The following is a 27043-nucleotide window of genomic DNA, read 5'->3' on the forward strand; positions in this document are numbered from 1 at the left end:
AACCGGAGGGAAAATAAAGTTTTTTTTTCTTCTGGAGATGACATACTGTTTGGCTTGGCACTAAATAAAAGAGAGCTACACTTATTAAACACCTCAAATCACATTCTTTAACAATCAAAAATTGTATCTGAAATCTTTGTGAGTTGATAGAATCTGATCTGACTTCCAGTGCTCATATCAAATCAATGCCGTCAACAAGTCTTTACCAGAAGAAAAAAAAACTTTATTTTCCCTCAGGTTTATGACTGGGATTCCCTAAACATTTTTAAATGGTGTTTTTATGTGATCTCACTTGTCTTGTTGTTTTTAATGTTAGGCATTTTGAATTGACATGTGTATGAAATCCATCCATCCATCCATTATCTTCTACTTGTTCCAAAGTCAGGTCTCGGGGGCAGCAGCTTGAGCAGGGAAGCCCAGACATCTCTTTCCACAGCACCTCTTCCAGCTCTTCTGGGAGGACTCCAAGGCGTTCCCAGGCCAACAGAGAGACATAGTCTCTCCAGTGTGTCCTGGGTCTTTCCCGAAGTCTCCTCCCAGTCGGACATGCCTGAAGCACCTCCCTAGGGAGGTGTCACAAGGGCATCCTTACCAGGTGCCCGAACCACCTCAACTGGCTCCTCTTGATGTGGAGGTGTATGAAATGTGCTTTATAAATAAAGTTGCCTTTTCTTGTCACATTTGAAACCAAATACAGAAATAAAAAACAGATTATGTTAGATATGATTAAGAGCTAGAAGCAAATACATTTTTAGAGAAACTTTGTGAACAAATGAAAAAATATATGTGTGTCAAAGATGGTACAAAAAGTCCAAAAATTTAGATAAAATTCCTCTAAAAAAAGACTTGAACAGACCATCTGTCAAGCATGGTAGTGGTAGCATCAAGGTGTGGTATGGATAAATTACATAAAGAGGATGGAGTTATGAAGAAGGAGGGCTACCTCCAAATTCTTCGACTTCTCCTCAAATCAAGAGCAGAATGGATGAAACTCTGATACAGTTGACTTTTCCGACAGGACAGTGATCCCAGACTCTGATCAAAACTGGTTTCTGATTGGATGAATCAGGCTAACTGGGTTGGTCTTCTCAAAACCAGGACCTCAACTTGGAGGAAGATTTGTGAACTTTGCTTAAAAGCCAGGCCAAAATAAATGGTTCAATGTTCTTTATTGTCATTTGCATCACATGTGGTACATGAGGTAGAATGAAATTGTGTACACAAGGTCCCAGTTACACCCCTAAATAGCAAAAATATACAGTATAAAAAGAAACAGTATACAAGGATCTAAGTTATACGCTAAACAATAATAATAATGTAAAATAATACGGTGTATTAAACAGAAGGCACCAACCCTGTTGATGAATTGTGGTTCGGTTTGTGTGCTGTCACGGTTGAACCACCATCTGAACTTTATGTCTCCACTGTAATCATCACCAGAGGACAGCAGACCCCCGTGGTCACAAACACTAATCAACTGCAGGCTTCTGCTTGGAGTCCCTGAGACCCATAAAATGCTTTAATCTCCTCCTCTTCCTCTTCCTCCTCCTCCTCAGGCTTTGCTGTGAACCTCCAGGTGATCCTGGCCAACCCGCGGGCACAGTTCAAGAGGCGAGGCTCCCAGCCAGGGATGCAAGAGTCCGACTTCCTGAAACAGATCACCAAGGTGTCCGAGCTAGAGCCCAAAGCTAACAACTGCACACGGGTCAGTGATATCTGTCACTATGGCAACACAATCAAATGACTGTTGACAGTAAAGATATACAGTGTATGTTGGTTTATTTTTATCTTTAGTCGATCAGGAAACACACTGGAGAGTTCAAATATTTTACGAGAGTTTTCTAGTTAAAACGGGCAGCAGCTCCAACCACACGTCACATATGAGAGGTCATTAAGGCAACAGGCAATAAAATAACTAATGGAAGTCAAAAGATAGACATAATTTGTACAGCGGTCAATGGCATATATCATCAATCCAAATATTTGTTTCCAGATGTTTGTGCATTGAAAATGTATGAAATTTGTTTCAAATCACTTGGTGAGATGAGTTTCTTTATTTCCATTCTGCAAAATGTAAATAAAAAAGAATGCAATGATTTGACGTAGTAAACATAGGAAAAAAAACTGTACCATATTTATGAAAACTTGTGGTCATTTTGATATAAATGGCAGTGATCATGTCAAAGAGGTGGGTCAAGGGGAAACAAAAGGCTGTTAAAGTAAGAGGGACAGATAAGAAACAAGATCTGGTCTGTCAGAGGACTGGATATTAAAAAAGAGCATTTTAAACTGAATCCATCAGAAATAAAGATGGGCAGAGGTTCACCAGTGTGTGAAAAGCTGCATCTAAAAACAGCAGAACAATTTCAGAATATCATTCCTGTGTAAAATTGAACCTTCTTTACTTTTAAAACACAGTTAAAACATTTATATAAAACAAAAATTAATTGTGGGACTTGTATTCTCAAATATCAGCCCCATCTGTGTCACATGGTGCTGCCAGACCGGGCTCAGCAGATGTGGTCAGTCCTGTACAGTTTGACATGTCTGGATATGTATGACCCCATCACAGCAGCAGGTCACTGCAGGACGTCTCTCCTCACCATCGACTGCATGAGTCACAGCTAGAGCTCCTGGCTCTGTCTAAACCTGGACCACACTGCCTGAATCGGACCGGGCTGGCTCTGTAGACCCATCAGTTCTTGTTGTGCATCTCAGACAGCTCAGATGGATGGCGGTCATCAGAAAGCAGCACTGCTCCTGCTGGCTCTCTGCTGTATGAAGCCTCTCATCGCCCTGACAGAGCCCACTTTAAAGGCTGCTCAACACAAATGGATCTAATGGGCTGTATTTTCTATGTTATTTCAAACCACACATAACACATGCTGCTAAACATGAGAATAGATCTGGATCAAACATCAAGACCCTTTTTACTCCTGATGAAACAACCACACCCAGACTGAATGTTCTGGAACCGTCCAGATGACCTGACTGAACATTGTTGGATTGTATACCTGCATTATTGAGCATGGACTTTGGTGTTTTGAACCAGTTTGACATGACTGTCGAAGAGGGAGAGGGCGGCACCGGAGGAGAGAGCGTGCTCCAGAGACCATCTTAGCACCAACGGAACTAGGTTTTTTTTTTTCAGGAGAGAATCAGTTTTATTTGGTGTTTCCTCAAACTGATGAACCCTTCTGGATGGAGGGCAAAATGTCTCAGCACACAAAAAGAAACAGTCCAGATGACCTGACTGAACATTGTTGGAACCACACCCAGAGCTCATGAAACTGGGTCTGAATGTTGATTTTCTGAAGAATGTTTCTGAACATCTGCATTTCTCCAGTTTACTGTTGGTGATAAGGTACTGGTGCACTAACTGTTTATTAAAAAAACATGGACGGACTTCTCACCACAAGTTTGACTCAGTTTTGTGTTTTTGTGGTCCCTGAGTGATGACTGGATCACCTGGTTCTGCTTGAGTTTCTTCCTGTTAAATGAGAGTTGTTCCTCTCAACTGCCCCCCCCCCCCTTCCCATCCACCCCTGCATGCTCAGGGTGGGAGAGTGAACTGAAGTGATTTGATCCAATCGGTTGGTTTCCACAGACTTTTTCTTTAGTGCCCTCTGTTGAATGAGATGCATGTGTTGGCATGCACAGTCCACATCAGGGGTCCCCAACCCTGATGGATCCACAACCCTGGTACGAAGTCGTCCCCAACCCTGATGGTTCCCCAACTCTGGTATTCAATGGTCCTCAGCCCTGATGGGTTCACAACTCTGATGGGTCTCCAACCCTGCTGGGTGTACAGCCCTGGTAGTTAGGAGTCCCCAACACTGATGGAGCCACAACCCTGATGGGTCCCCAACCTTGATGGCTCCACAACCTTGATGGCTCCACAACCCTGATGGGTCCCAACCTTGATGGGTCCACAACCCTGATAGGTCCCCAACCTTGATGGGTCCACAACCCTGATAGGTCCCCAACCTTGATGGATCTACAGCCCTGGTACTCAGTGGCACCCAACACTGATGGGTCCACAACCCTGATTGATCCATAACCCTGATGGGTGTACAGCCCTGGTAGTTAGGGGTCCCCAACCCTGATGGCTCCACAACCCTGATGGGCCCCCAACCTTGATGGCTCCACAACTCTGATGGGTCCCAACCTTGATGGGTCCACAACCCTGATCGGTCCCCAACCTTGATGGGTCCACAACCCTGATGGGTCCACAACTTTGATGGGTCTACAACCCTGATGGGTCAACAATCATTGTACTCAGTGGTCCCCAACCCTGATCATGTGGACCCATCAAGGTTGGGGACTGATCAGGGTTGTGATGGGTCCACAACCTTGATGGGTCCACAACCCTGATAGGTCCACAACCCTGATAGGTCCACAACCCTGATGGGTCCCCAACCTTGATGGGTCCACAACCCTGATGGATCCACAACCCTGATGGATCCACAACCCTGATGGATCCACAACCTTGATGGGTCCACATCCCTGATGGATCCACAACTCTGATGGATCCACAACCCTGATGGATCCACAACCCTGGTACTCAGTGGTTCCCAACCCTGATGTTTCCCCAACTCTGGTACTCAGTGGTCCCCAACCCTGATGGTTTCACAACTCTGATGTGTCCCCATCCTTGATGGGTCCACAACCCTGATGATTTCCCAACCCTGGTGCTCAATGGTCCCCAACCCTGATGGGTCCACAACCCTGATGTATGTACAGCCCTGGTAGTTAGCGGTTCCCAACCCTGGTGGGCCCACAACCCTGATGGGTCCACAACCTTGATGGGTCAACCACCCTGATGGGTCCACAACCCTGATGGGTCCCCAACCTTGATGGGTCCACCACCCTGATGGGTCCATAACCCTAATGGGTCCACAACCCTCATGGGTTCACAACCCTCATGGGTCCACAACCCTGATGGGTCCACAACCCTGATGGGTCCACAAACCTGATGGGTCCGCAACCCTCGTGGGTTCATAAACCTAATGGGTCCACAACCCTGGTACTCAGTGGTCCCCAAGGTCCAACCCATTTCCAACTTACCTGATTCAAATAGTTTAATGACCTCCTCAGTATCTCATCAAGTTCTGCAGGAATCTGGTAATCACTTATTTAATTCAAGTGTGTGAAAAGAAAGAGTAATATAAATCTTGTAGGATAGTGGGTCCTGAAGATCCGCTTTGAAGACCACTGCATAGTCACAAAGTCATTCAATGTGTTTGTTCTTTTTGATGAATTTGTTTTGTTTATTTTGTTTATTTTAAATGAATGAATAAATTAATTTTAAAAAATGTCACCAAGTCATGGACTCCATGTTATGAGAACCTACAGGACCTTCAAAAACGGGTACAGACAACTGAACAACAGTCACACGAGACATGCCATGTTTGAATAATGAAACCATAAAGTGTTTGTTAAAATCTCACTGACAGTTTGTAATGAAAGCTGAGTAAAAACCAAAACCAGTATTTGGACTTAGAGTTGATCTGTGGGAGAGGAAGTTACCTGTAGTGTTTAGTGCAGAGGAAACCATGAAATAATTTGAGGGGGGTTTGATCATAAACATATATACATGGTTAAGAGGATGCTTGAGTGGAGCACTATGTCTGTTGCATCTTAGCTTAGCAGTAACTGTGATGCTGTCAGACGCTGCAGGTGTAAGAGACGTGGTGTGTTCAGGTGCATTAAAATTGAAATGTCTTTAAAACCCCACACCTTATTGTCCTCAGAGAAACATCATTTAGTTGAGTAGTGTTGAACACATGTAAAAAAAGTCCAGTGCTGATGTTTTTTTTATTTCTCTATAAACACAAATAGTGCCGATCTGACTCTGTGTGTTAAAGTGTATTAAAGTTAAAATGTCTTTAAAACCCACAGCTGAATTGACACAAAGTTGGTGAGAAACATGATTTAAATTAAAGTAAGGAAATCTAGATGAAATGTTGCTTTTTTGTACACTCGTGTACAATTTTTAGCACACCGATGCGCATGCACGCGCGCACACACAAAATATAGTGTCCCCCCCACATTACAGATGCTTCTGACGCCCATGGTCTCAGCTAACATCTGTCTTCCACAACATGAAGGTTCACCTGGAACCAACAAGTGGGAAACTACATCCTGCTTTACCACATGGGCCACATTCTGGGCCCGCTCAGTAATTCTCTGGTTGGTTAGAGAGAAATGTTTCAGGCTGGGAACTGCTGAAGCATCACTTTCAGATGGCTGCTGCTGCTGCAAGGTCTGAACTGGACTTTCAGAACCATGAAGCCATTCTGCTGCTGAGTCTGATCTGGGTGGGCCATTTGTCATCAGACAGGAGGTTTTCTTAGTTTATATCTCATCACTTTGTGCTTCAAACATTTCGTGAAGCCTTTTACAACAAACACATCTACAACTTTTGAACTCACATGTTGGATATCAGGATTTTAGGAAAATAAACACTTTTTGTTGTTTTTCTTTGCGAGGAGGAAGACAGTATTTTACATTTTGTCTTCAGCTGTTTAGGTGGTTTTTTTTTTTAAATTTACTTTCAAAGTTTTTCTTTGGACTTTGGCTGATTACAAACAGATTTTCAGTCCAGTGAAATAGTCAAATCAATTTAAACAAAAGCATTAAACTGTGGAATGAACAAGGGATGAACTTGTGTTGTCAACAAATAAAAATTGACAACAAAGAACCCATTTTAAATGTTCTCTTTGGACTTCTTGTTTTAGTAACTTTGCAAGTTTTGTTAGAATGTCTTTAACTGAAGCTTTGAAAAATAGCAACGATAGCAGAGTTTGACAAATATAAAATGAGATTTTAGCTTCTACAAGAAGACTGTTAGCTGAATACCTGAAATAAAGTACCGTATTTTTTGCCCTATAAGTCTCTTTTTTTTTGCATAATTTGCAAGCCCTGTGACTTATTTATGGATTTTTTCCCATATTTACAAACCAATTCTTGGCTGAGATATGACCGTTTTCATTTATTCTGACTGAAAATATTGAACACTACCATTTTCAGACACTAGATGGCACTCGAGCAGTGTAGCATGCCATTGTGCCATGTAATAGGTAAAAGTGGCTATTAATGACGCAATCGGCTTGCCACAGCCTGCCACCGTCGTTTGCCTGGAGCAACCGCTAAATCAGCTTCATTTCACTGTGCCACCCCGGTGAAATGCAGCTAATTTGACCCATGAACTACATTTATTAAGTAAAAGTTCAACTGAGACCTTTAATATAACGTGAAGCAAACAAATACTTGTTTTAGGTGGTTATCTTGTTAAATTTTGAAGAAATGCACAACGAGTCGCCCTCTGCACATTCATGTTTCCACGTGTCGGCTTTTGAAAATGCAGTTGATTTGACAGTCAAAGTGCATTTATTAAGGAAAAGTTAGACTGAGACACACCTTTACTATAATTTTGAGCAAACAAATAATTGTTTTTAAGTGTTAATCCTGTTAAATTCTTGTTAAAGTCCTTCCTTGCACGCCCCTGTGGCCACCATTTGGCAGACCATTGAGTTTTGGCACAACACCGGCCCACATTTCCGGGTTGTCAGCGGTGACGCGTAACAAACGCGACACATCAGCGGTGACGCATAATAGAAGCGACATATATGGCAAAGCGACATATTTATGGGTTTTTCCACTTTATTAGACATATATGGACTGATGTGACTTATAGGGCAGTGCGACGTTTACGGAGGAAAATATGGTAGATGAAGAATGATGTACCTCTCAGGTCTTTGATAAGAGAGTCTTTTGGACCTGGCACTTCTTCTGTCCTCCATGTGTTCGGTTAACTCAGGTGTTAATCACTCTGAGATGTGTTTTCAGCTAACAGCTCATAATGAATCACATTGTTGGAGATAGAATCCTGTTTTCTCCAAAACTGTGAAATTTTGGGTTTATTTCATAGAGTCAACAAAGAAAATTGTTACATTAGCTCTGTGTCTTGAAGGCCAAACCTGCAGCTCTGTAAATATGTGCTCTGAACTTGTGATTTGTGAATAACTTCAGCTATTGTACATCTTTAAACCCTCTGACTCAGAGCTGGTTCAAATACAGAGTATTTGAGATCAGATCAGAACCGGGAGTCTGACCTTGACAACAGAGGGTGTATACATGTGATGTTGGGTCAGGTTCCATGCAGACCACTGACAGGAGCTGCGATGGAGTTAGAGGAGGACAGTAATGGCAACAGACAAAAAGGAGGTGAAGCAAAGCAGGAACCGATGGAGACAGATGATAGCGCAGGAGGAAGATTTTAAAAAACACCGCAGGCAGTGCAAGGAAAGACAGAGCTGCTGTTTGAGTCATTTACATTTAGTTTCAGCTGCAGCTCAGGCTCATTTTGATTCCATTAGTGAAGACACAAAATGACCAGCACCTTTTGTAGTTACTGCTGCACCACTGAGTCTCAATCTGATACTTTCATTATTTAGCATCTTTTACAGCACAGACTTGCAAAGTATATATCAAAGTATTTAGAGGCATTTAAATCAAGACCATCATGTACTTGACATCTCAGTAGCTCTACATTGCAGTAAAGTAAGCCTGTGTTCATGTTCTTTATTATCAACAAGGTGGAAAAAAGCAGGTGATGGCCAACATTTCTCTACACCTTGAGCTGTGTCAATTACTGTATGTACTGTCAGGGAGGTAGGTTGTACTGTGGCTCCAAAAGGAGATAAAAGTGAATTTTCTCTACCACAGCGATGGGTCGGCCATTCAGAGTGATCAATACAGTCAGCTGTTCTCTAATCCTTTTTGCTTGATCACTTCCCTGTGAAAGCTTTTTCATTTAAAGTTTCAGAGTTGCAGGAAGCTATCAAGCTGCTCTCATTTTGCATTTTATAATACGTCCATACTGCCATGTGTTGGCACATTACATCAGTTTTATGTCAGATATGTCACAAAACTGCTGCTGTGTTATGGGATGGTTGAAGCCAGTTAGGTGGCTGTGGCTGAGTGGTTAGAGCAGTCGTCCTCCAATGCAAAAGTTGGGGGTTCAAACCCCACAGCAGTCACATGCCGAAGTGTCCCTGGGCAAGACACTGAACCCCTCATCACCTCTGATGTGTGTGCCATCAGTGTATGAATGTGATCTAAAGCACTGATTAGTCTCTTTAGAATGATTTGTTCAATTAGCTTTGTAGAGATCTACTAGAGTGCTGTATGAATGGGTAAATGAGGGCACAGATTGTAGTGTAAAGAGCTTTGAGTATCTCAATAAGATAGAAAGGCGCTATATAAGTACAGTCCATTTACCATGTGAAGCCTAACATGGACAGTAAGTCATCAGAGACTAAATGCAGAGTGTAGTAGCTACTCCAATACTGATCAATGAGAAACGTTTTAATCAGGACCCTTAGGTGTCCTTAGATTTAAATCTGTTCAAATCAGCGTCTATCTAACCAAAACATTTGGGCTGTTTCCTATTGAGAGGTCACCTCAGAACAGCTTTTTACAGGAATCAGGTGTAGTGTTATATATTCAGCCCTAATATACACTTAGTTCCTTTTTTCTTATAAATGGCCTTTCAGATATACTTGAACTCTGATTCTAGTTCATATACTGTATGCCTGGAGTATGCTAGCTGGCCTCCTGCTGAACCTTGATGGATGCACTGAGTGCATCTAGGACAGTGTTGTCAGATTAAGTCTGGTAAATCAGTAGATGTCCCAGATTCTCCAGGGGTCTGTAAAAGAAATGTTTCTTCTCTGTGTGCTTTCTGGGGTCTCCATGATAGAACCTGCTTCAGACACCACTGGTTCTCTTGTTTGGATGTCTATGACCCGCACTTTCTCTTCAGGGCTTAGATGTGGCACTTCAAGTGCTCTGTCAGTGGTTGTAGTTTTGTCCCTGTGTGTCTGTACATTACATTCTATGACAGGAACAATGTTTAGCCACAAAAGTATCTGAAAAGAAAAAAACGTGTATAAAAAGCTGGTAACTTTACTTTTGAGCTGAAACAGGTCTGAATCATGATTTACACCATCTTCACCCAAAGTAGACAAACTGACAGAAAGAGAGACGACTATGAAAAGCTATGTGAGCTTTATTTACAGTGAGTGTTAATAGAAGCTGAAACTCAGGATGAATCTGTGGAGAAGCGTATTAGAAGGTAAGTATCTTGTAAACAGATGTTTAACAGTTCTTGGTATACAAAGAGTACCTTTACTTTGTTTGTCTTTATTGTGGGTGAGTAGTGGGATGATTCCAAACAGGAAGGAATGAAGGAGAAGATGAGGTGAGTATTGATCCATAAGGAGAGTGGCAGGGCACAAACTCAAGGACTGGCCCAGTAAGAAAACAAGATGCTAAGGTATGTGGCTCCAGGATGTAGGTCTCACAGGAAGGTAACTCTGGAGGTGCTCAAGGAAACAGGACTTCCACAGGTAAGTTACTCAGGACCAAAGGTCTCAAATGTTTCAGCAAAAATCTACTGAGCCACAGGTCCTTAAATACAGCAGACCAGGCTGCATCATGAACAGGAGAGATAAGTTCTGCTCTGCCACTCAGGAACTGTTAGGGTTAGTGGCAGGAAAACAGAGAATCTCCACAGTCTGCACCCACCTTGGTTTATGGTCTGTGAGGCAACTCTCGGCTAAATGTGTCATCGTGTTCAGTCAGTTGCATCACCCTCTCCTGTATTGTGACCAATTAAAGGACCGTGTAGCCCACTTCCTGCAGTTAGCTTAACTGTCCCTCAGGTAGCCATGGCAGTATGTATTTTCGAAGTGATAATGAGATCACTACAGCACCTGGCCAAAAAATAGTTGCCACCAAAAAATAAAGGCCACACACTAATATTTCGTTGGACCACCTTTAGCTTTGATTACATCATGTATTCACTGTGTCATTTGTTTCAATAAACTTCTGCAATGTCCCAAGATCTATTTCCATCCAGTGTTGCATTAATTTTTCACCAAGATCTTGCATTGATGACTAGGCACTAGGCATGATGGGTGCATCACTTCACCTGCCTCTCTTCTTACCCTGATGCGCCCATCACTCTGGAACAGGGTCAATCTGGACTCATCAGACCACATGACCTTCTTCCATTGCTCCAGAGTCCAATCTTTCTGCTTCCTAGCAATTGTGAGTTCTCTTCACATTGTGTGTGCGGAAATGATCTTACTTTCACTATCAAACATAGCCCTGAGTGCTACTGTTGTTTTTCTTCCATTTGATTTCACCAAACGTTTAAGTGATCGCCGATCACGATCATTCAGGATTTTTTTCCGGCCACATTTCTTCCTCGAAGACAATGGATTCCCACTATCCTTCCAGTTTTTAATAATGTGTTGGACAGTTTTTTGCCCTAAACCCAGTTTTAGTAGTTTCTTCAATCTCCTTAGATGTTTTCTCTGCTTGATGCCAATGATTTGACCCTTCTCAAACAGACTGACATCTTTTCCACGACCATGCAATATGTCTTTCAACATGGTTGTTTAAGAAACGAGAAGCAACTCATTGCACCAGTTGGGGTTAAATATCTTGTTGCAGCTGAAAGATAATCACCCATGCAGTAATTATCCAATAGGAGGCTCGTACCTGTTTGCTTAGTTAAATCCAGGTGGTGACTGTTTTTTTTTTTGGCCAGGCAGTGTAATTTATAGTGAATTAGACCTCGTAGGACTGTGAGCTCCCTTGTAAATGGCAGATAGGGCTGGAATGCTCTTTTCATGGAATATCTTTCTGGGCATCCTTCTACACAGAAATTTTTCAGCTTTCGAAGTATGCAGTCACTGTCCTGGGGCCTCCTAAATGAAAGAGTGGGCAACTTTCATATGGAAATTTGGTGCAGAGACAAAATGTGAAAAGTATGAGTGCACAAAATATCAGATTTATCAAACGGTGTGCCCTCGTGTTTTTGCGCACCTTTCCTTCACACATCCTGATGAACGTGGAACAAAGTGCACAAACACCTCCCCTGACACCCTGATATGCCTTTGTTTGAATATGTAAACGAATGCATATGTCCTGCATTCCCCTCTCTGCACGATCAACAATGTTGTCTAGATGCAAGAGAATGAGGTGCTTTATTAACTGTGGGTCAGACACTCCCTAAATATGGGGTGTAAAGTTGTATTTGCCACATTATATCAAAAAGCTGTGAATGTGTGTGAAGCTGTGGTTGTCACTAATTGAAATAAACCAGAGGTGCTGATCTGCCGGCGGTGCACTTCAGAGGTTGAGGCATTTCCATCTTTGTTTAACAACAAAATTACTGTTAACACAGACACACTCAGGGGCTTAATAGAACTTAGTGGCTTATTTATTAAATAGTTGATGTGAAGAAGTGAGCATCTGCACATCAACAGTTTCAGCTGCAGTTTGATGTATGTGGGCATCATATGGATGAGGTCATCCCAACCAGTTGGCACGACTCAGGGATGACAGTGAAATACTTGATTGGTCCTGGCTGGTGAGATCGCCCAAAACACGTCTTCTGCAGATGATGTCCTCCAGCAGTGCCAAAGCTGCCACTGCTCTACAATTATGCACAACTTTATGCAGATGTTTAAGGATATTATTGTCATGATGAAGGTCAAAAGTGTGTGTATATTTAAGTACACTTTCACGTCATGTTCATTTTAATGCATGTGGAACATGGTGTAACCGTTGTATGCATACGCACCATTCATGTGAGGCCCCCAGTGCCTCTGAAGCTTTCTGAAGCTTGCTTCAGCAGCTGTTCAGCCTGCAGAATCAACATACAAATGGATTTCTTCCTCTTGTAGACCCTCAGATGTGTTGCAGCCAGGAGCTCTGGAGAGAAAATCAGCTGTTGAAATATTTTTGCCAGCAACGCAATGTGAAATTAAAAAAATCGTATTAACAGGCAACGTCAGAAGTTCATCTACTCTTTTTGAGACCAGCAGTGAGACTAGAGGTTGTAGTTAGTTTTAGTTTGGAAACTTTTCTTAACTACAACCTCAACAAACTGTCCACAGGTCAATTTTCAAGCAAGTACCTGGTTTCCAGTCTGAGCATATCATTGTTATGTGTTGTTGAGCGCTCTTGAAGCCTATGCCTCCAGTTTCACTCTTTCTGTGCTCTTTGTGGCTCTCACAGCACTCACCTTCTCTTGATCTGCACCGAACTCTGATGCTTCAATGACTTGCCCCAGGAACCTTGGAAACACTCTCCATGTTCTATGTCATATAGGCTTCGCCCTTTAAGGCTGTCGCTGATGGGTTTATCCCGTTATGCAGAGCATAAGCACTGAAAAAATTTTGTCCACGCCCACCTGCTGTGTGGGCCCCACCCGGTCCGTATAAATTACGTTAAGAGCGGGAAATCGGCTCCCATTTTTTCTTCAGCGAGCTAATATAGCACTGTCAGAAGAACAAAGAGGATAAATTGTGTAAATGACCAACCTTTGTGAAGGATGCTTGGCCCGGCAGTCGACCTCCGGTCGTCCGGTGAGTTCTCCTCCCCGAGGAGAAGATGACGAGCAGTCTTATTCCAAGGTAAGCGTCGGGGAACATTTCCCAGTGACAGGTCACTACACGCTGGACAACGCCATCTTGTATTTTTTCCTCTTATCGCCGACCCTCGGGGTGAACCGGATGGTTCCTCCGGGGCAAGGCGTGCTCAGCTGCAGCCCCCGCTGCTCATTCCCTCCTGGGGAGCGTAGTGTAGGTGGAGGGGGGCTGAGTGAATGCTCACCCCATCCCACCTCGTTTCGCATCGGCGATCACACCGCTCCCGGCCGACAGCGCCCTCACGGTTGCCCGGCGGAACCCAGGAGGAGGCTGACATGAAGGGACCCCTTTTTTCTACGTCCCACGCCTTTTCCCGCCAGTTCGGATGATCGTGGGAAGGTTGTTTTTCACTGGGCTCCACTGTGGCTCACCGTCTTGATCCATACGGCCTCGCGTTCCAACAGGACGTTCGACGGGCGAGGCCACAGACGGTTCTTTCCTGGTAGATTGGAGGAGTCGGTCCCCAGTCCGCCCCCATCACCAGAGTTGAGGGATTCACCGAGCGGGGCTATTCCTCGGTAACCCCCCTGGAGCCAAGCCTCGCGGAAGCTTCCGGAGCGAAGCTGCCCAGGTCGGAGCAGCGTCCCGTCCCTCCGGAGGAACATGAACCAGACGGCGACCACGCTCTCCAATCGAGCCCACCGATGTGTTTTCAGGCAGCCGCAGTTAGCAACAACGTGCGCTGCTAGCATATAGCATGTCCAAGGGACTGAAGGCCGCAGACCTGCCTTGGAGACAAAGAACTCCTTCTGTAAGGCAGCTGACGCCAGCTCAACATATGTGCCTCTCCTACGGTTTGCCTGTCGAGGACTGCAGCGTGGATGACGATGATCCAACGATCCACCTGGCTTCGTTACTCCCCTCGCTGCCGGAGAAACTGCACAAGACCTGATGAAGCCCATCGCGGACACGCTGTTCAGAGCAGCTTCAAACCATGCTGGCAAATTGAAACAGTTGGAGGAGGTGCCAGAGGCTGTGCGCCACCTCATCAAGCCGCGCGGCTCATCCCGACCCGCTGGAGGGACCGTCGCGAGCAAGCTTCGACTTTTCCACGGCCGCGGCTCTCGCTGAGTTCCACCACCAGCCCCGCCCGTCAGAATCCAGCCCTCTTCACTCCGGCAACCTGCAGCTCAGCGTTTCCCCAGAGTTCGCCTGCAAGACAGCGCTCTGGGCAAACAATCGCAGAGCTCATGAGAGAGAAGTTTCTCAAAATGACGGTCTCCGGAGGGTGTGTGTAAAAGTGACACGAAAGTTGAAATAAATCATCATTAATGATCAAAGTGTCTGTTTTTTAGCCAGTCTGTAAGCTCGGATGAGCTCACAGCGGCCGCACACATTAAGAGCCGGTGTCCTTAATAAGGTTTTTTAAACTCACCGCCGCTCCAAGTCATTACTAGTCGCTTACAGGGCACGATGGTAAGTGAAAATAACTCGTTATAATCCCGAGCTGCACGATTTTCACTCAAGCGATGTCAACTTGCACTCGTGGGATGAAACAGCCCCACACACGAGCCGGTGTCCTTAAATAAGGTTTTTGAACTCACCGTCGCTCTAAGACATGACGAGTCGATCACAGAACAGCCTCCACACATGAGCCGGTGACCTTAATTAAAGGTTTTTAAACTCACCGTCGCTCTAGACACGACGAGTCGATCACGGCACAACGGTAAGCGAAAATAACTCGTTATCAACTAGAACTGCACGATCCTCACTCAAGCGGTGTCAACTCGCACTCGTGGGATGGAACAGCCTCCACATGAGCCGGTGTCCTTAAATAAGGTTTTTAAACTCACCGCCGCTCTAGACATGACGAGTCGATCACAAAGATGAACAGCCTCCATCCAACGGCGCTGCGTTGATGCTGGCGCACACACACAGCTGCCGGCGCTAACCAGCTCACATCGATATAATGTGGTCCGCAGGCTGGTTCGGGTGGAGGTCCTTCTCTCTCACAAGAAGCGACACCCATCTCAACGAATCAAACGCGGGCAGCCGTCACCCACCGCGTCTCAGCGTTCGGCAGTTCACCGCAGCTTAAACGTGAAGCAGCTGAAAGAACCCGGTAATGAGTCCCGCCTCCCTCCAGCGCGCGCCCCTCCAGCGAGAGCGGCGCGCGTCCCTCCAGAGAAAAACGTGTGCTCCCGCGGGGCTAGCAGCCTTCACTCCAACAGCACGGCGTTAATGAAGTCACACCCTCCGCCTTTTCAATGTTCGCACAGCGACGTCAAACGCGCAGCCCCACCGCGTCATCAGCTGTCACACGCTTCGCCTTCAGCACAAGTCTCGCCCTAGATCACACAGAAAACATTCCCGCGACGCATGACGGCGGTTGAGGGGCGGACTGCTGACAGCCGTACAAAACATGACACATCACTTAACGCACGTTCACCCTACGAACATTACGTAGAGTGGCTAAAACATGCTCGCCGTTTTTCAGATGGATGGACAAGGTTTTATGCAAATGGTACAAGTTACAGTTTGCAACCCGAACCCCTCCATTCAGAGGAGTTATAAAAAAACGGTCCTGTCATCATCAGACTAAATCTCATCCCTAAATGCAGAAGTCCAAGTGTTTCTGATAAAAGTAATCTACAGAGTCCCCCAACGGAGAGAAAACACAGGGTTTTTACTCACGGATCGGAGGGGTGAGACCGTTTTTGGATCTGTTGTATAACATCTAGAGAACGCATACCGATCATCCTAAAACACAGAGACGAGAGTTTTTTGTTTTACCTGGATGATCTGCTGCTCCTGTCACTTCAGACAGGAGGCGCTGATGCAGGATCAGGTGTTGACATCACACCTGTTAAATCAGGGCTTCGCCATAAATTGGAAGGAAGCTCGATTTCCCGGCACAGACATTTGTTTTTATGGGAGTGGAATTAAATTCAACCACCATGAAAGCTCGTTTATCACAAACTAGATTCGACACTTTTTTAAAGTCAACTCAGCCACGTAAGACCTGGCAAGTGATAACAGCTGTCTCCGTCATGAAGCTGTTGGGAATGATGTCACTCACACAGTGGTTCCGCTGGTTTGTTACACATGAGACGCCTACAGAGGTGGTTTTGCACGTCTGCATGTGGATCCAGTAAAACAAAACGACGGATGTTCATTGTTCATCCCTCTGTGAGAGCAGACCTCCGACTCTGGGGAAACACCTTGTTTTCTGTCAGAGGGAGTCCCCCTCAGCAGACCCACGTCACAGGGTCAGTCTTCACGGACGCGTCGCTGTCAGGCTGGGGGGGGGGGGGGGCCATGCCTATCTCAAGCAGTAGGGGCGCTGTGGCCCCACTACACATCAGCCCACATCAATGTTTTGGAGTGTCGCACAGTACTGAATATGATTCAACACTTTGCTCCCGTGCTACAGAATCAACACGTGTTGATTCACACAGACAACATGATGACTGCTGCGTACATAACCATCAAAGGGTGTGCGTTCAGCCCAGATGTTACACATTGCGCGAAAGCTACTGTGTTGGGCTCATCAAAACCTGCTCTCTATTAGAGCGGTTTACATATCCGGTGTTCTGAACAGAGGGGCAGATGTGATGTCCAGGGGCGGCCCACGTCACGTGGACCAGACCCTCCATCCAGATCTGATGTTTTTCAGACGTAGCAGAAGTTGGCAAAGCAGCTGTGGACCTGTTTGCGACGCGAGAGAACGCTCAGTGTCAACTATGGTTTTCCCTGAGCCCGCGAGACGATCCATCGCTGGGGGGGGACGCATTTGCTCACAGCCCGTGGCCCAAAACGCTTTTGTACGCATTTTTTCCCCCACCTCCTCTGTTTTTACGGTTCCTGAACCGAGTTCAGGAGGAGGGATTGACAGCTCTCCTGGTGGCTCCCGGCGTGTGAACGCACCATGGTTCCCAGGCCTGCACCGTCTGTTGTCGGGTCGCCGTGGAACTGCCGTGGAGGGAGGATGCTCTCATTCAGGCAGGAGGAGCGATCAAGAGTTACCCAGAAATAGGTCAGCACCTGTGGGTCTGACCGCTGAGCGGTCCCACTTAGAGGATGGGTCTCCCTCAGGAGATAGTGTGCACAATTCAAGATTCACGTGCTGCATCTACCACAGTTCTGTACACATCAAAGGGGATGGCTTTTCAGCGCTGGTGTACAGAGAAAGGTTTAGAGGCCACCTCATGCCTTTTAGGCGGCGTGTTGTTTTTCTACAACAGCTGATGGATAGGAAGTTGGCATTCAGTACGCTTTAACGTACATTGCAGTCACCTCTTCCTGCCACGAAGGTTTCGGAGACAGAACAGCTTTTAATCACCCGCTGATGAAGCGTTTTTTCTAAAAGATGTTCAGAGACGCAGCCTGCTTCACGTCCACTTGCTCCACAGTGGGATTTTACGCTGGTCCTGCGAGCCCTGATCAAGCTCCAATTGAGCCTCTGGATCAGGTTTTCACTTAAAATTCTTGTCTCTTTAAACAGCCCTGCTGCTGGCTTTAACACCCGCTAAGAGGGTAAGTAATTATCTGCCCTCTCTGTTGTTTCGTCATGCCTTAGAATTTAGGCTGACGGGCAGCTCAGCTGATTTAAGACCAACCCAGCTTTTATGCCTAAAACATCATGAGCTCTTTTAAATCAAGAGTGATATCGTTGGACGGGTTTCTTCCCCCCCCCCCCCACAGATCAGAAGAGGAAGCATCTTTTCATCTTCTCTGCCCGGTGCGGGCGTTGACGTGTTACATAGCGCGCACAGCTGCAATGCGTTTCAAACTCAACAATTGTTTGTGCATTATAGAGATGCTTCTGCAGGTCGCCCGTTATCCATCCAGCGCTTGTCACTCTGGCTGTGTGAGGCCTTTTCTGAAGCCTACAGAGCATCAGATTTAGGGCCTCCTGTCAACCTCTAAGCACACTCGACCAGGGGTATCGCATCTTGGACTGCTCTGCATAATGGTATGTCAATGCAGGACATTTGCACTGCGGCTGCATGGTCAACACCCTGCTCATTTATTCGCTTTTACCTACGTGATGTAACGGCTCGTTCCATGACACATTCTGTCCTTAGTGCTCTAACAGAATGAATATTATTGTTCTCATGGAACTCTGTTTAAGCTCACTTCTGTCTGCATGCATTACAGTGTGAGATGTTGTTATCAGTCACAAGTCGTGTCTGTGATTTTGGTTCTATTGTCACTAATCAGTTCATGACTATTGTTACCAATCAGTTCATTTGATCAATAATCAATTCATGGACATTAATCTGTTTATACTGTTCAGCCATGAACCAGTTGGTTCATGCCCCCCCCCCCCCCACCACCTCTTTTCAACATCTTCTTCCCGTTGAAAGTTTTCTGGGGCATTCATACTTTGTCAGAACGCATAGCTACATAACATGCGTCTGTGCATGGCACATAATTACGCCATGCGTAGTTATGCACACGGGGAGCTGAGTGACAAGACGTTTTTTGGGCAAGCTTCCGCTTCTTACTGTGTTCGAATGGACCCAGTGAGGCGAGGACCACATCCGCTTCGCCCTTAACCCATCAGCGACAGCCTTAAAGGGCGAAGCCTATATGAAATAGAACGTTGGTTACGTACTGTAACCCCAGATTCTATGAATATAGGCGTAGCCCTTTAAGCATCGGGCCTCACTGGCTCCTAAATGGCTGAAGAAAAAGCTATTTTGGGAGCCGATTTCCCGCTCTTAACGTAATTTATACGGACCGGGTGGGGCCCACACAGCAGGTGGGCGTGGACTAAATTTTTTCAGTGCTTATGCTCTGCGTAACGGGATAAACCCATCAGCGACAGCCTTAAAGGGCTACGCCTATATTCATAGAATCTGGGGTTACAGTATGTAACCAACGTTCTTTTTGTATGTCTCCTCAGATGAACACATCATCCTCTTGCCCCCCCCCCCCACCCCCCCACCCCCCCCCCCCAAAAAAAAGGAAAAAAAGAAAAGCCATTGTAATGTGAATTGTGTAATAAAGGTGGTGAGCAGGGAAGAACCCCTTGACAGAGGTATCTGCCAAAATCCTGCATTAGCATCTAACTTATACATTTGTACTTAGGTTACAACTAACTGTCCTAAAACTTGTCCGTCTGAGGTGAGTGAATGTTTCTGTCTCATCACATCAAGGTTCAGCACTGTGGAGTCAGTGCATACACTCACTGGAGAGAAGCCAGGAAGGTAACGTCATCATTCACGTTGATGTTCTCTCTGATGCAGAATTTGCTTCACAAAGTGAAGTTGTTTTTATTTCTGCAGACTTTGTCATGATTACTCACTGCCTCCCTTGCTGGACTTTGTTGCCGGCTTTGGACTTTTTATGGCTCCACATTTTCTGCTTTGTGGATTTTTTCCTGTGGCATTTTTGTAACTGACTGTGCATCAACTTTGGCTGTTTGGAACAAAATGTCACATTTAAAGTTAGTGCTCAGTATTTATTTTTTCTTTATAAACCTACTTTGTTGGACTCTGTTAAGTGCTTCTTCTAGAATTAATTCTGGATTGATTTGTAAATGTTTGATAATTTATCAATTAGACCAACAACAAATGTCTCATATGCAAAGTCCACACACTTTTCTATCTAACAAAGCAGCGCTGTATGAATCCATTAATGAACTTACAGATGTCTTCCTTTACATAGCAGAACTTCACAGCTGAAACCAGTTTACAGCTGAATGTAGTTCACAGCTGAAACCACTTTACAGCTGAATGCAGTTTACAGCTGAAACCAGTTTACAGCTGAATGTAGTTTACAGCTGAAACCAGTTTACAGCTGAATATAGTTTACAGCTGAAACCAGTTTACAGCTGAATATCCCTTAACAAAAATTAGTACATTTCAAGTTTATTTTTGCAAGTATATTTTAAGTTAAGTATAAGTATATCAAGTATACTACACACCATACTTGTAGTGTACTAGAAGTATACTAATTTAATACGTGTTTGGACTACATTGGGACATTTTTATACTATTTTTAAGTATATCAAATAAAGTTTATAAAAAGTAAACTTCAAGTACACTTCCTCATTTTTAGTGTAAAATAAGTATACTTGTAGTATACGTAAATAAACTACTTTTTGCTAAGGGATATATAGTTTACAGCGGAAACATCTTTACAGCTGAAACCAGTTTACAGCTGAAACCAGTTTACAGCTGAAACACTGAAGACAGACTGGAAGTCTGAATTATGATTTGTTCACTCAGCTGACTGGGCTCTGGCAGAGTTAAAGAAGGGGATTAATGTTTCTCCTTTTTCTTAATAATTAGTGGAAACAAAAAAAAATGTCACCAATCTTCACTGTTGCTGTCAAAACAACAGGGGGTTTAATTAGTTATTGATTATTGATTTGTGTATTGTCTGGGGAAATAAAACAAGTTTGTTATAAATGGACTGAATTTTTGTCAGTCTTGCACCAACTACACTGGAGTAATGTCTTTCAGAAATGGTTTTATATCCTGTAAGACAAAAGTCAAATCTCTTCAGTAGCTCATCAGACGTTCCAGCCAGAGCTGTGATAGTTAAAAGCTTCAGGAACGACAGAGGATTTAAACACACTCACTCAGGATTGATGCTATCTGGAGGTAAAACGGCTTCCTCACTAATTCTCCCCTCTACTCCTCTCTGATGGGTAATAACAGTTCTCTCTCTCAGAAATAAAAATAACATGCCAAAGCTTCTTGTCTCCGAGCAGCCTGAGGGAAGAAGAGAGGGACAGAGGAGGGAGGATGAAGAATGAGAGCAGAAAGAGAAAGTGATGGATGAATGAAGAACTAAATATGTGTGTGCTTGTGACGCTGCTACATTAGCCTCATCACAAATGCAAAGTGGGCCAATTAGTAGCAGTGTGAGCAGGAAGTGACACGTTCCACCTGAAGAAGCCCACAGACAACGTCGGTGTCCACAGCTGGCCATAAATCATACCTGTGAGAGCCGTGTTCCCTGCATGCATTAGTTAAAACTCTAAAACAAGAAGAACATTTAGAAAAAGCTCTGAGCATCCACCCAGAATAAAACCCAGTCTGTGCATCCTTTGCAGTGTTTTCTCACCATTACCAAACATAAACTGGCTGCAAACACATGCAGTCCTCTGCAGCTCCCTGCTGCCGCTGCTGCTCTTAGGTCGTTTTCACACCTGATAGTCCGGTAGACTCGGTTCCATTGGGGACCAAAATTCAGAACATTTGTTTATATTTTCAGCTGGTGAGGTTCTCATTCACACTGCACTGTCAGTCAAGCCAACCTGCCCCCCCCCCCCACACACACACACACACATACACACACACACACACACACACTCACGTCCTTGGTGGCGCTGCACCAAGAACTACTGAAGGCAACGAGAAAAACCTCTGAAGAAGACACTTCTTCTTCTTCTGGAAATAAAAACAAAAATGGAGTGGCGTCAAATTTTAGCGGTTTTAGGATTTCTGTTTTGTAATTTTTCAACAATGAACTCTGCATGAGTGGAAGATGAGCAGAAGATTATGGAGAATGTTGTTTTTCACACAAGGCGGCTGACGGCTCTGTATGAGGCATTCAGGGCTTCATTTGTAACCGTTCGATGCCGGAACAAAAATAGCGGGCGGGCCGGTTGGAGGGAGTGGGTCAGTCATAAATGCAACTCCTCCTTAATGTTAAATATCTGAATGTTTCACTTATTCAACTTACAACTATTAAGAAAAGTTCTAAATTTTAGGAGGTCAGACTGTCTCTGGTGTGAGGCGACTCCTGGTGAGCTCCAGATATCACAAGATGCTTCAATCAGCCGCACCTTTCATCCAACACATCCAGTGTTTCATGGTCAACAGTTTAGGGTTGCACAATATATTACAATTTATAATCAACACATCAATAATAAATACACTATCACAATCAAAAGACCATTTGGTCTGCAATAGATCATAGGCTTCATATCATTTGTGTATCATGCATTTGTGTTCTGCTGCTAATTATATATTTAGTGAGTCCAATAGGTTACTATCACATGAAGACACTTTCTAGTGATCCCAGTAACTAATTTTTTATTTTTATTTTTGACTGCTCCCTTCTTCAGGGGGAACCACAGTGAACTAAGTTGCACAAAGACTTTGTAATTTATTTTAATTTTTTATGCCAGATGTCCTTCCTGACTCAACCACAGACCACCGAGCTACCACAGCCCTCTGTGTGGAGCAGAGCTGCTATCTAGGGCACCCCGGGGAGCAGATGGTGGGGGTTAAGTGTCTTGCTCAAGGGCCCAGAGTGGGGCAAATGAGGGTGGAGGCAGGTGTGGGTGCTCAACCTTTCCCACCCACATTTTGATGTTGTCGGTATTGGGAGTTGAACCAGCGATCTTTCGATCACAGGCACACCTTCTCTAACCTCTGTGCCACCACTCCTTCTAACTAATATATAATCTTCCTAATCTACCTTTAGATCAAAGCTTTTTAACTGGTATATTCTCATAAATAATCTCTTTAATTCTAAATCTTTTATCCTGATGCATGCTCAATAATCCAGGCAGAAAAATCTAAAAAAGTTCAATCTGGTCCTCTGGACATTCAAAAAAACAAAACAAAGCAAATCAACAAAAAAATGTAGAAACGTTTCGTCTCTCATCCGAGAGACTTCCTCAGTCTGAGGTACTGTATTCAGCTCAGTCTCTTAAATAGCACCGTCTCAGAGTGGATCAACCAGTTTTGCTGCTGACAACCAAAACCAGCTGATCACATGCTCAAGAAGGACCATCAGCCTAACAATGGATCATTAGCACACTGATGGCTGTTTACTGTTCACAAAGGGCTGAGTAATACTAGCAATCACAGCATTGTAAGAGGGGGACAGTTGAACCCGTAGGCCTCCACCCCTGTTTAATGATGGACGATTTCTTTTCACAAAGATGGCCTCCTTTACTCCTCTCTCAAACCATCGTTCCTCTCTGTCCAGGATGTGAACATCTTCATCCCTGAAAGAGTGACCGCTGACCTGGAGATGAGTGTAGACCGCAGAGTCCTGGCCTGATGATGTTGATCTTCTGTGCTGGGCCATCCTTTTGGCCAGTGGCTGTTTAGTTTCCCTGATGTAAGACTGATCACAGCCCTCCTGACACTGAACAGCATACACAACATTACTCTGTTTGTGCTGGGGGACTGGATCTCTAAATCTTTTACTTTCTTTGAAATAAACCACGGCACGGTGGCACAGTTAATAGTGCTGCTGCCTCTTAGCAAGAAGGTCGAGAATGTCAAATCCCAGCTGGGGCCTTTCTGGGTGGAGTTTGCATGTTTTCTCCAGGTACTCCAGTTTCCTCCTACAGATCAAAAACATGCATGTTACACTGATTGGTAACTCTAAATTGTCCCTAGTTGAGAGAGTGAATGGTTGTTTGTCTCGTTTGTCTCTATGAGTCCCTGTGAAGGACTGGAGACCTGTCCAGGGTGTCCCCCACCTCTCACACAGTGACTGCTGAATTTAGACACCAGTGACCCCCATGACCCAGAAAGAAAGAAGCGCATAAAGATGAAGGATGGATGGATGGATGGATGGATGGATGGATACAGGTGTGGGATGGCATAGGAGGGTTTGGGAGGATTCCCGAACAGCCGGTCAGTTCCAGGCCGAACCGGCCAGTGGTGATCGGTATGTTTTGTTTTTTGTCTTTTTAAACGCTGCTCCCTCGTGGCTGCAGGTGTCAATCAAACGTCACATGATGCGAGCAGCCCCTCCCGCTGTGAAAAAGAAAGAAAAGAGAGTGCGAAGCAAATATGCTAAAAAAAAAGGAGAAAGAGATGGGTTGAGCAGAAAAATTAAGGAAGGATAAAAGGAAAAAGTTAATGCAAGATGCAGCCAAATGAGCTAAAATAGCAGATATTTTCAGGGGGAGGGGCCAAAGTCACGTGACTCAAGTCATCCAGGACAGTGATAACAGGACAGAGCAGCATGGAGACAGCAGGTCAACAAGCAGGGCCTACATGGACCTATCATCATCCCAGAGCTGGCATAAAGTGTGTCTGTGTTTCTGGATGTGTCCAGAGCTCACAGAACATTAAAGGAGGTCTATTAGTGTTGTTACACCATAAATAAATCTTTAATCTGCTTTATCAACTAAAATTAAAATCAATCCACACCGACTGACCAGAAAAATGCATGTTTCTTTATTGCAAAACAAAACATATAGTATTTCATGAAAGAGTCTGTTTTCCTCTCTTTCTACATTAATATTTTTAACAGCTCAAGAAACACATTGCAGTAATTCATTTACTGTATTTTTGTCTGTAGCTCTTTGTTTTTGTTTTATAAAACTGTGAATCATTTACAAAAGTGCTCTAAAATGTATCATTGTTGCTGTTATTGTTATTAGCTGAAAAGGCCAGTGTCAGTCGAGGAGTTCGTGCAGAGGTACAGGATAATAATGCCAGTCATGAGTGAGGAGGAGGAGGAGGAGGAGGAGGAGGAAGAGGCGGAGAGAAAGAGGTCCTGATGACTTTAGACAATGATGCAGTTATAGACAGAGCTGTCGAGACCAGTGTTCTGCTCAAGAACATGTTAATGATGGAAGTTATGACAGTTCCCTTTTGTTTGGGGGACAGATTATGATGTTACACGTCTGTATATCTTTAGAGGCTGTTTTTTTGTTCCTTAATATTTGCATTGATTTTTATGATATATCATTGAATGCATACGAACATATACAGTAGTTTTGATTGTTGAACAAACAGCTTTTATGTTGCAAATAAAGTAGTTGTGTTAAAATTATGCTTCCACGTGCATCGTTGTGCAATCGGATGAAAGGCCTCTCCAAAGCAAGCTCCCGGGCTGAATTTCAACCCAGCCCGATGGATGGATGGATGGATGGAAATGAATGGATGGATGGATGGAAATGAATGGATGGATGGATGGATGGATGGAAATGAATGGATGGAAGGATGGATGGATGGATGGATGGATGGATGGAATTGACCATTTTTCTCTGCCAGCTGCCGTATCACTTCATATCACTTTGTATAATATTTGGCTTCATTGTGAAACTCAGGATTCCGTTTTTTTAAACATAGAGTTGAATTCTCAATGACATCACTCCAGATCCATAAAAATTGAGTTTTTAAACCATCACTCTCATAAACAACACTAGCCTGTTGTCAGGCTGTGTGATACATTGCCAACTTTTAACAAATTAAACAGTTTCAAAGTTTTTGAAATGGAGAATTTAAAGAAAATTATAACACAAAATTGAAAAAAATCCTCATTTTGACTCACTTTCCAGCACAACTCACAAAAGTTTTGTTTTGTTCCTGTGATAGCATCCCTGACCCCCCGGCCCCAGCCATGCACTCCCTCACAAATTGCTGATAAAGATAAATAAAGTATTTTGGTCTTTTAGCAACACACCGTTGAGGAGCAGATACAGAGACACCTTCTGCTGGGCTCGTTTATGACGGCTTCATGAACAGAATAAACTTGCTAAACCCTCGTGTGTCTCTTGCTGTTGGCTTCTGTTCCGTTTTCAGCTTGAAGATGTTCTGACGGTGCTGCAGTGACTGAAGCAGTAATATCAGTACGTCTCTGACCAAGGTTCTGTTGGATGTGACTGAAACCCTCCATCATTTGATCTTTTTCAGGTTCTGGTTTGGCACACCCGCACAGAGAAACCACACCTGGCAAACGAGCCCAAACATCGAAAGGACACGGTGTTCATCGAGGTGTGATTCTTTCCACGGAGTGACCGACCCGGATTCTGTTCTTATCGGGTCAACTGACAGTGGACTCGGACTCTTCAGGAGCTGCATGATTCAGGACTCCTGACACCAGGATCATCAAATCCTTTCATGAACAAACATTTCTTCCATCGTCAGCCTGCTGATATTAAAGCTGAAGTGTGAAATGTCATGCGGAAGTGGAAAAGTGCCATCTGATTCATTCTGAACCATCTTTTTTTATCCTCATCAAAGTTCAGCTGTGACATCATGGTATAAAGATAGCCTGTTTCAAAAAGCTGCCTTCTGTCTGACTGATCAACCATCCTGATGTTAAAGCACACGTTGGAAAACATCTTTATTTTGTTTACAAACAAAAGACGAGTAGGCTAATGTTAGCTTGTTGAGATAAGTGAAGAAGGGGGGAATATATTTATCATTAAAAAATACTTTTTTTTTTTTTTTAACAAAACACAAAGATGACAGTACATTTATGGCTGAGAAAGGTATTTTGTGAAAAAACGTATTTAAAATGTTCGACCATATCCATTTTGTACCTTGTTGCTAGGCTAACAAGCTCCATACGTGAGACCTTTTTAAACAGTGTCTGAAATGACTGCAGAGCTTTCACCTATTCATAATCAAACTGTAAAAACATTTTGTATTGTCTGATTTGAACCAGCAAAGTTTTCAGTTTTTTCTTCATCAGGTCTTAAATGGTTAAAGCTAAGTTGACAGTATTTAGTAGAGCCCGACCAATATGAAACGTTAGTTTTTGCCGATACGATAAATCTCCAAATGTCTATATCGGCCTAAATTATCGGCCCTATCAATATACCAGTCAGGCTCCAGTATTTAGCTGTAGTGAATGCACACTCAATTACC

At 44.1% G+C, this 27043-nt stretch overlaps 1 protein-coding gene across 1 annotated transcript in view; it reads left to right on the forward strand.

Moving 5' to 3' along the window:
* Positions 1-26579, forward strand: part of b3gat2 (beta-1,3-glucuronyltransferase 2 (glucuronosyltransferase S)) — a 70507-nt gene extending 43928 nt beyond the window's left edge. Inside the window, exons 3-4 of the mRNA XM_037687778.1 lie at positions 1557-1705; positions 26084-26579. Coding sequence (XP_037543706.1) covers positions 1557-1705; positions 26084-26170 — 236 coding nt within the window. The 3' untranslated portion in view covers positions 26171-26579. The remainder of the gene's footprint in view (positions 1-1556; positions 1706-26083) is intronic.
* The last annotated feature ends 464 nt before the right edge of the window (positions 26580-27043 follow it).

The sequence above is a fragment of the Nematolebias whitei genome, chromosome 1 (assembly GCF_014905685.2).
Source record: "Nematolebias whitei isolate Nwh7 chromosome 1, NemWhi1, whole genome shotgun sequence".
Classification (NCBI taxonomy): Eukaryota; Metazoa; Chordata; class Actinopteri; order Cyprinodontiformes; family Rivulidae; genus Nematolebias; species Nematolebias whitei.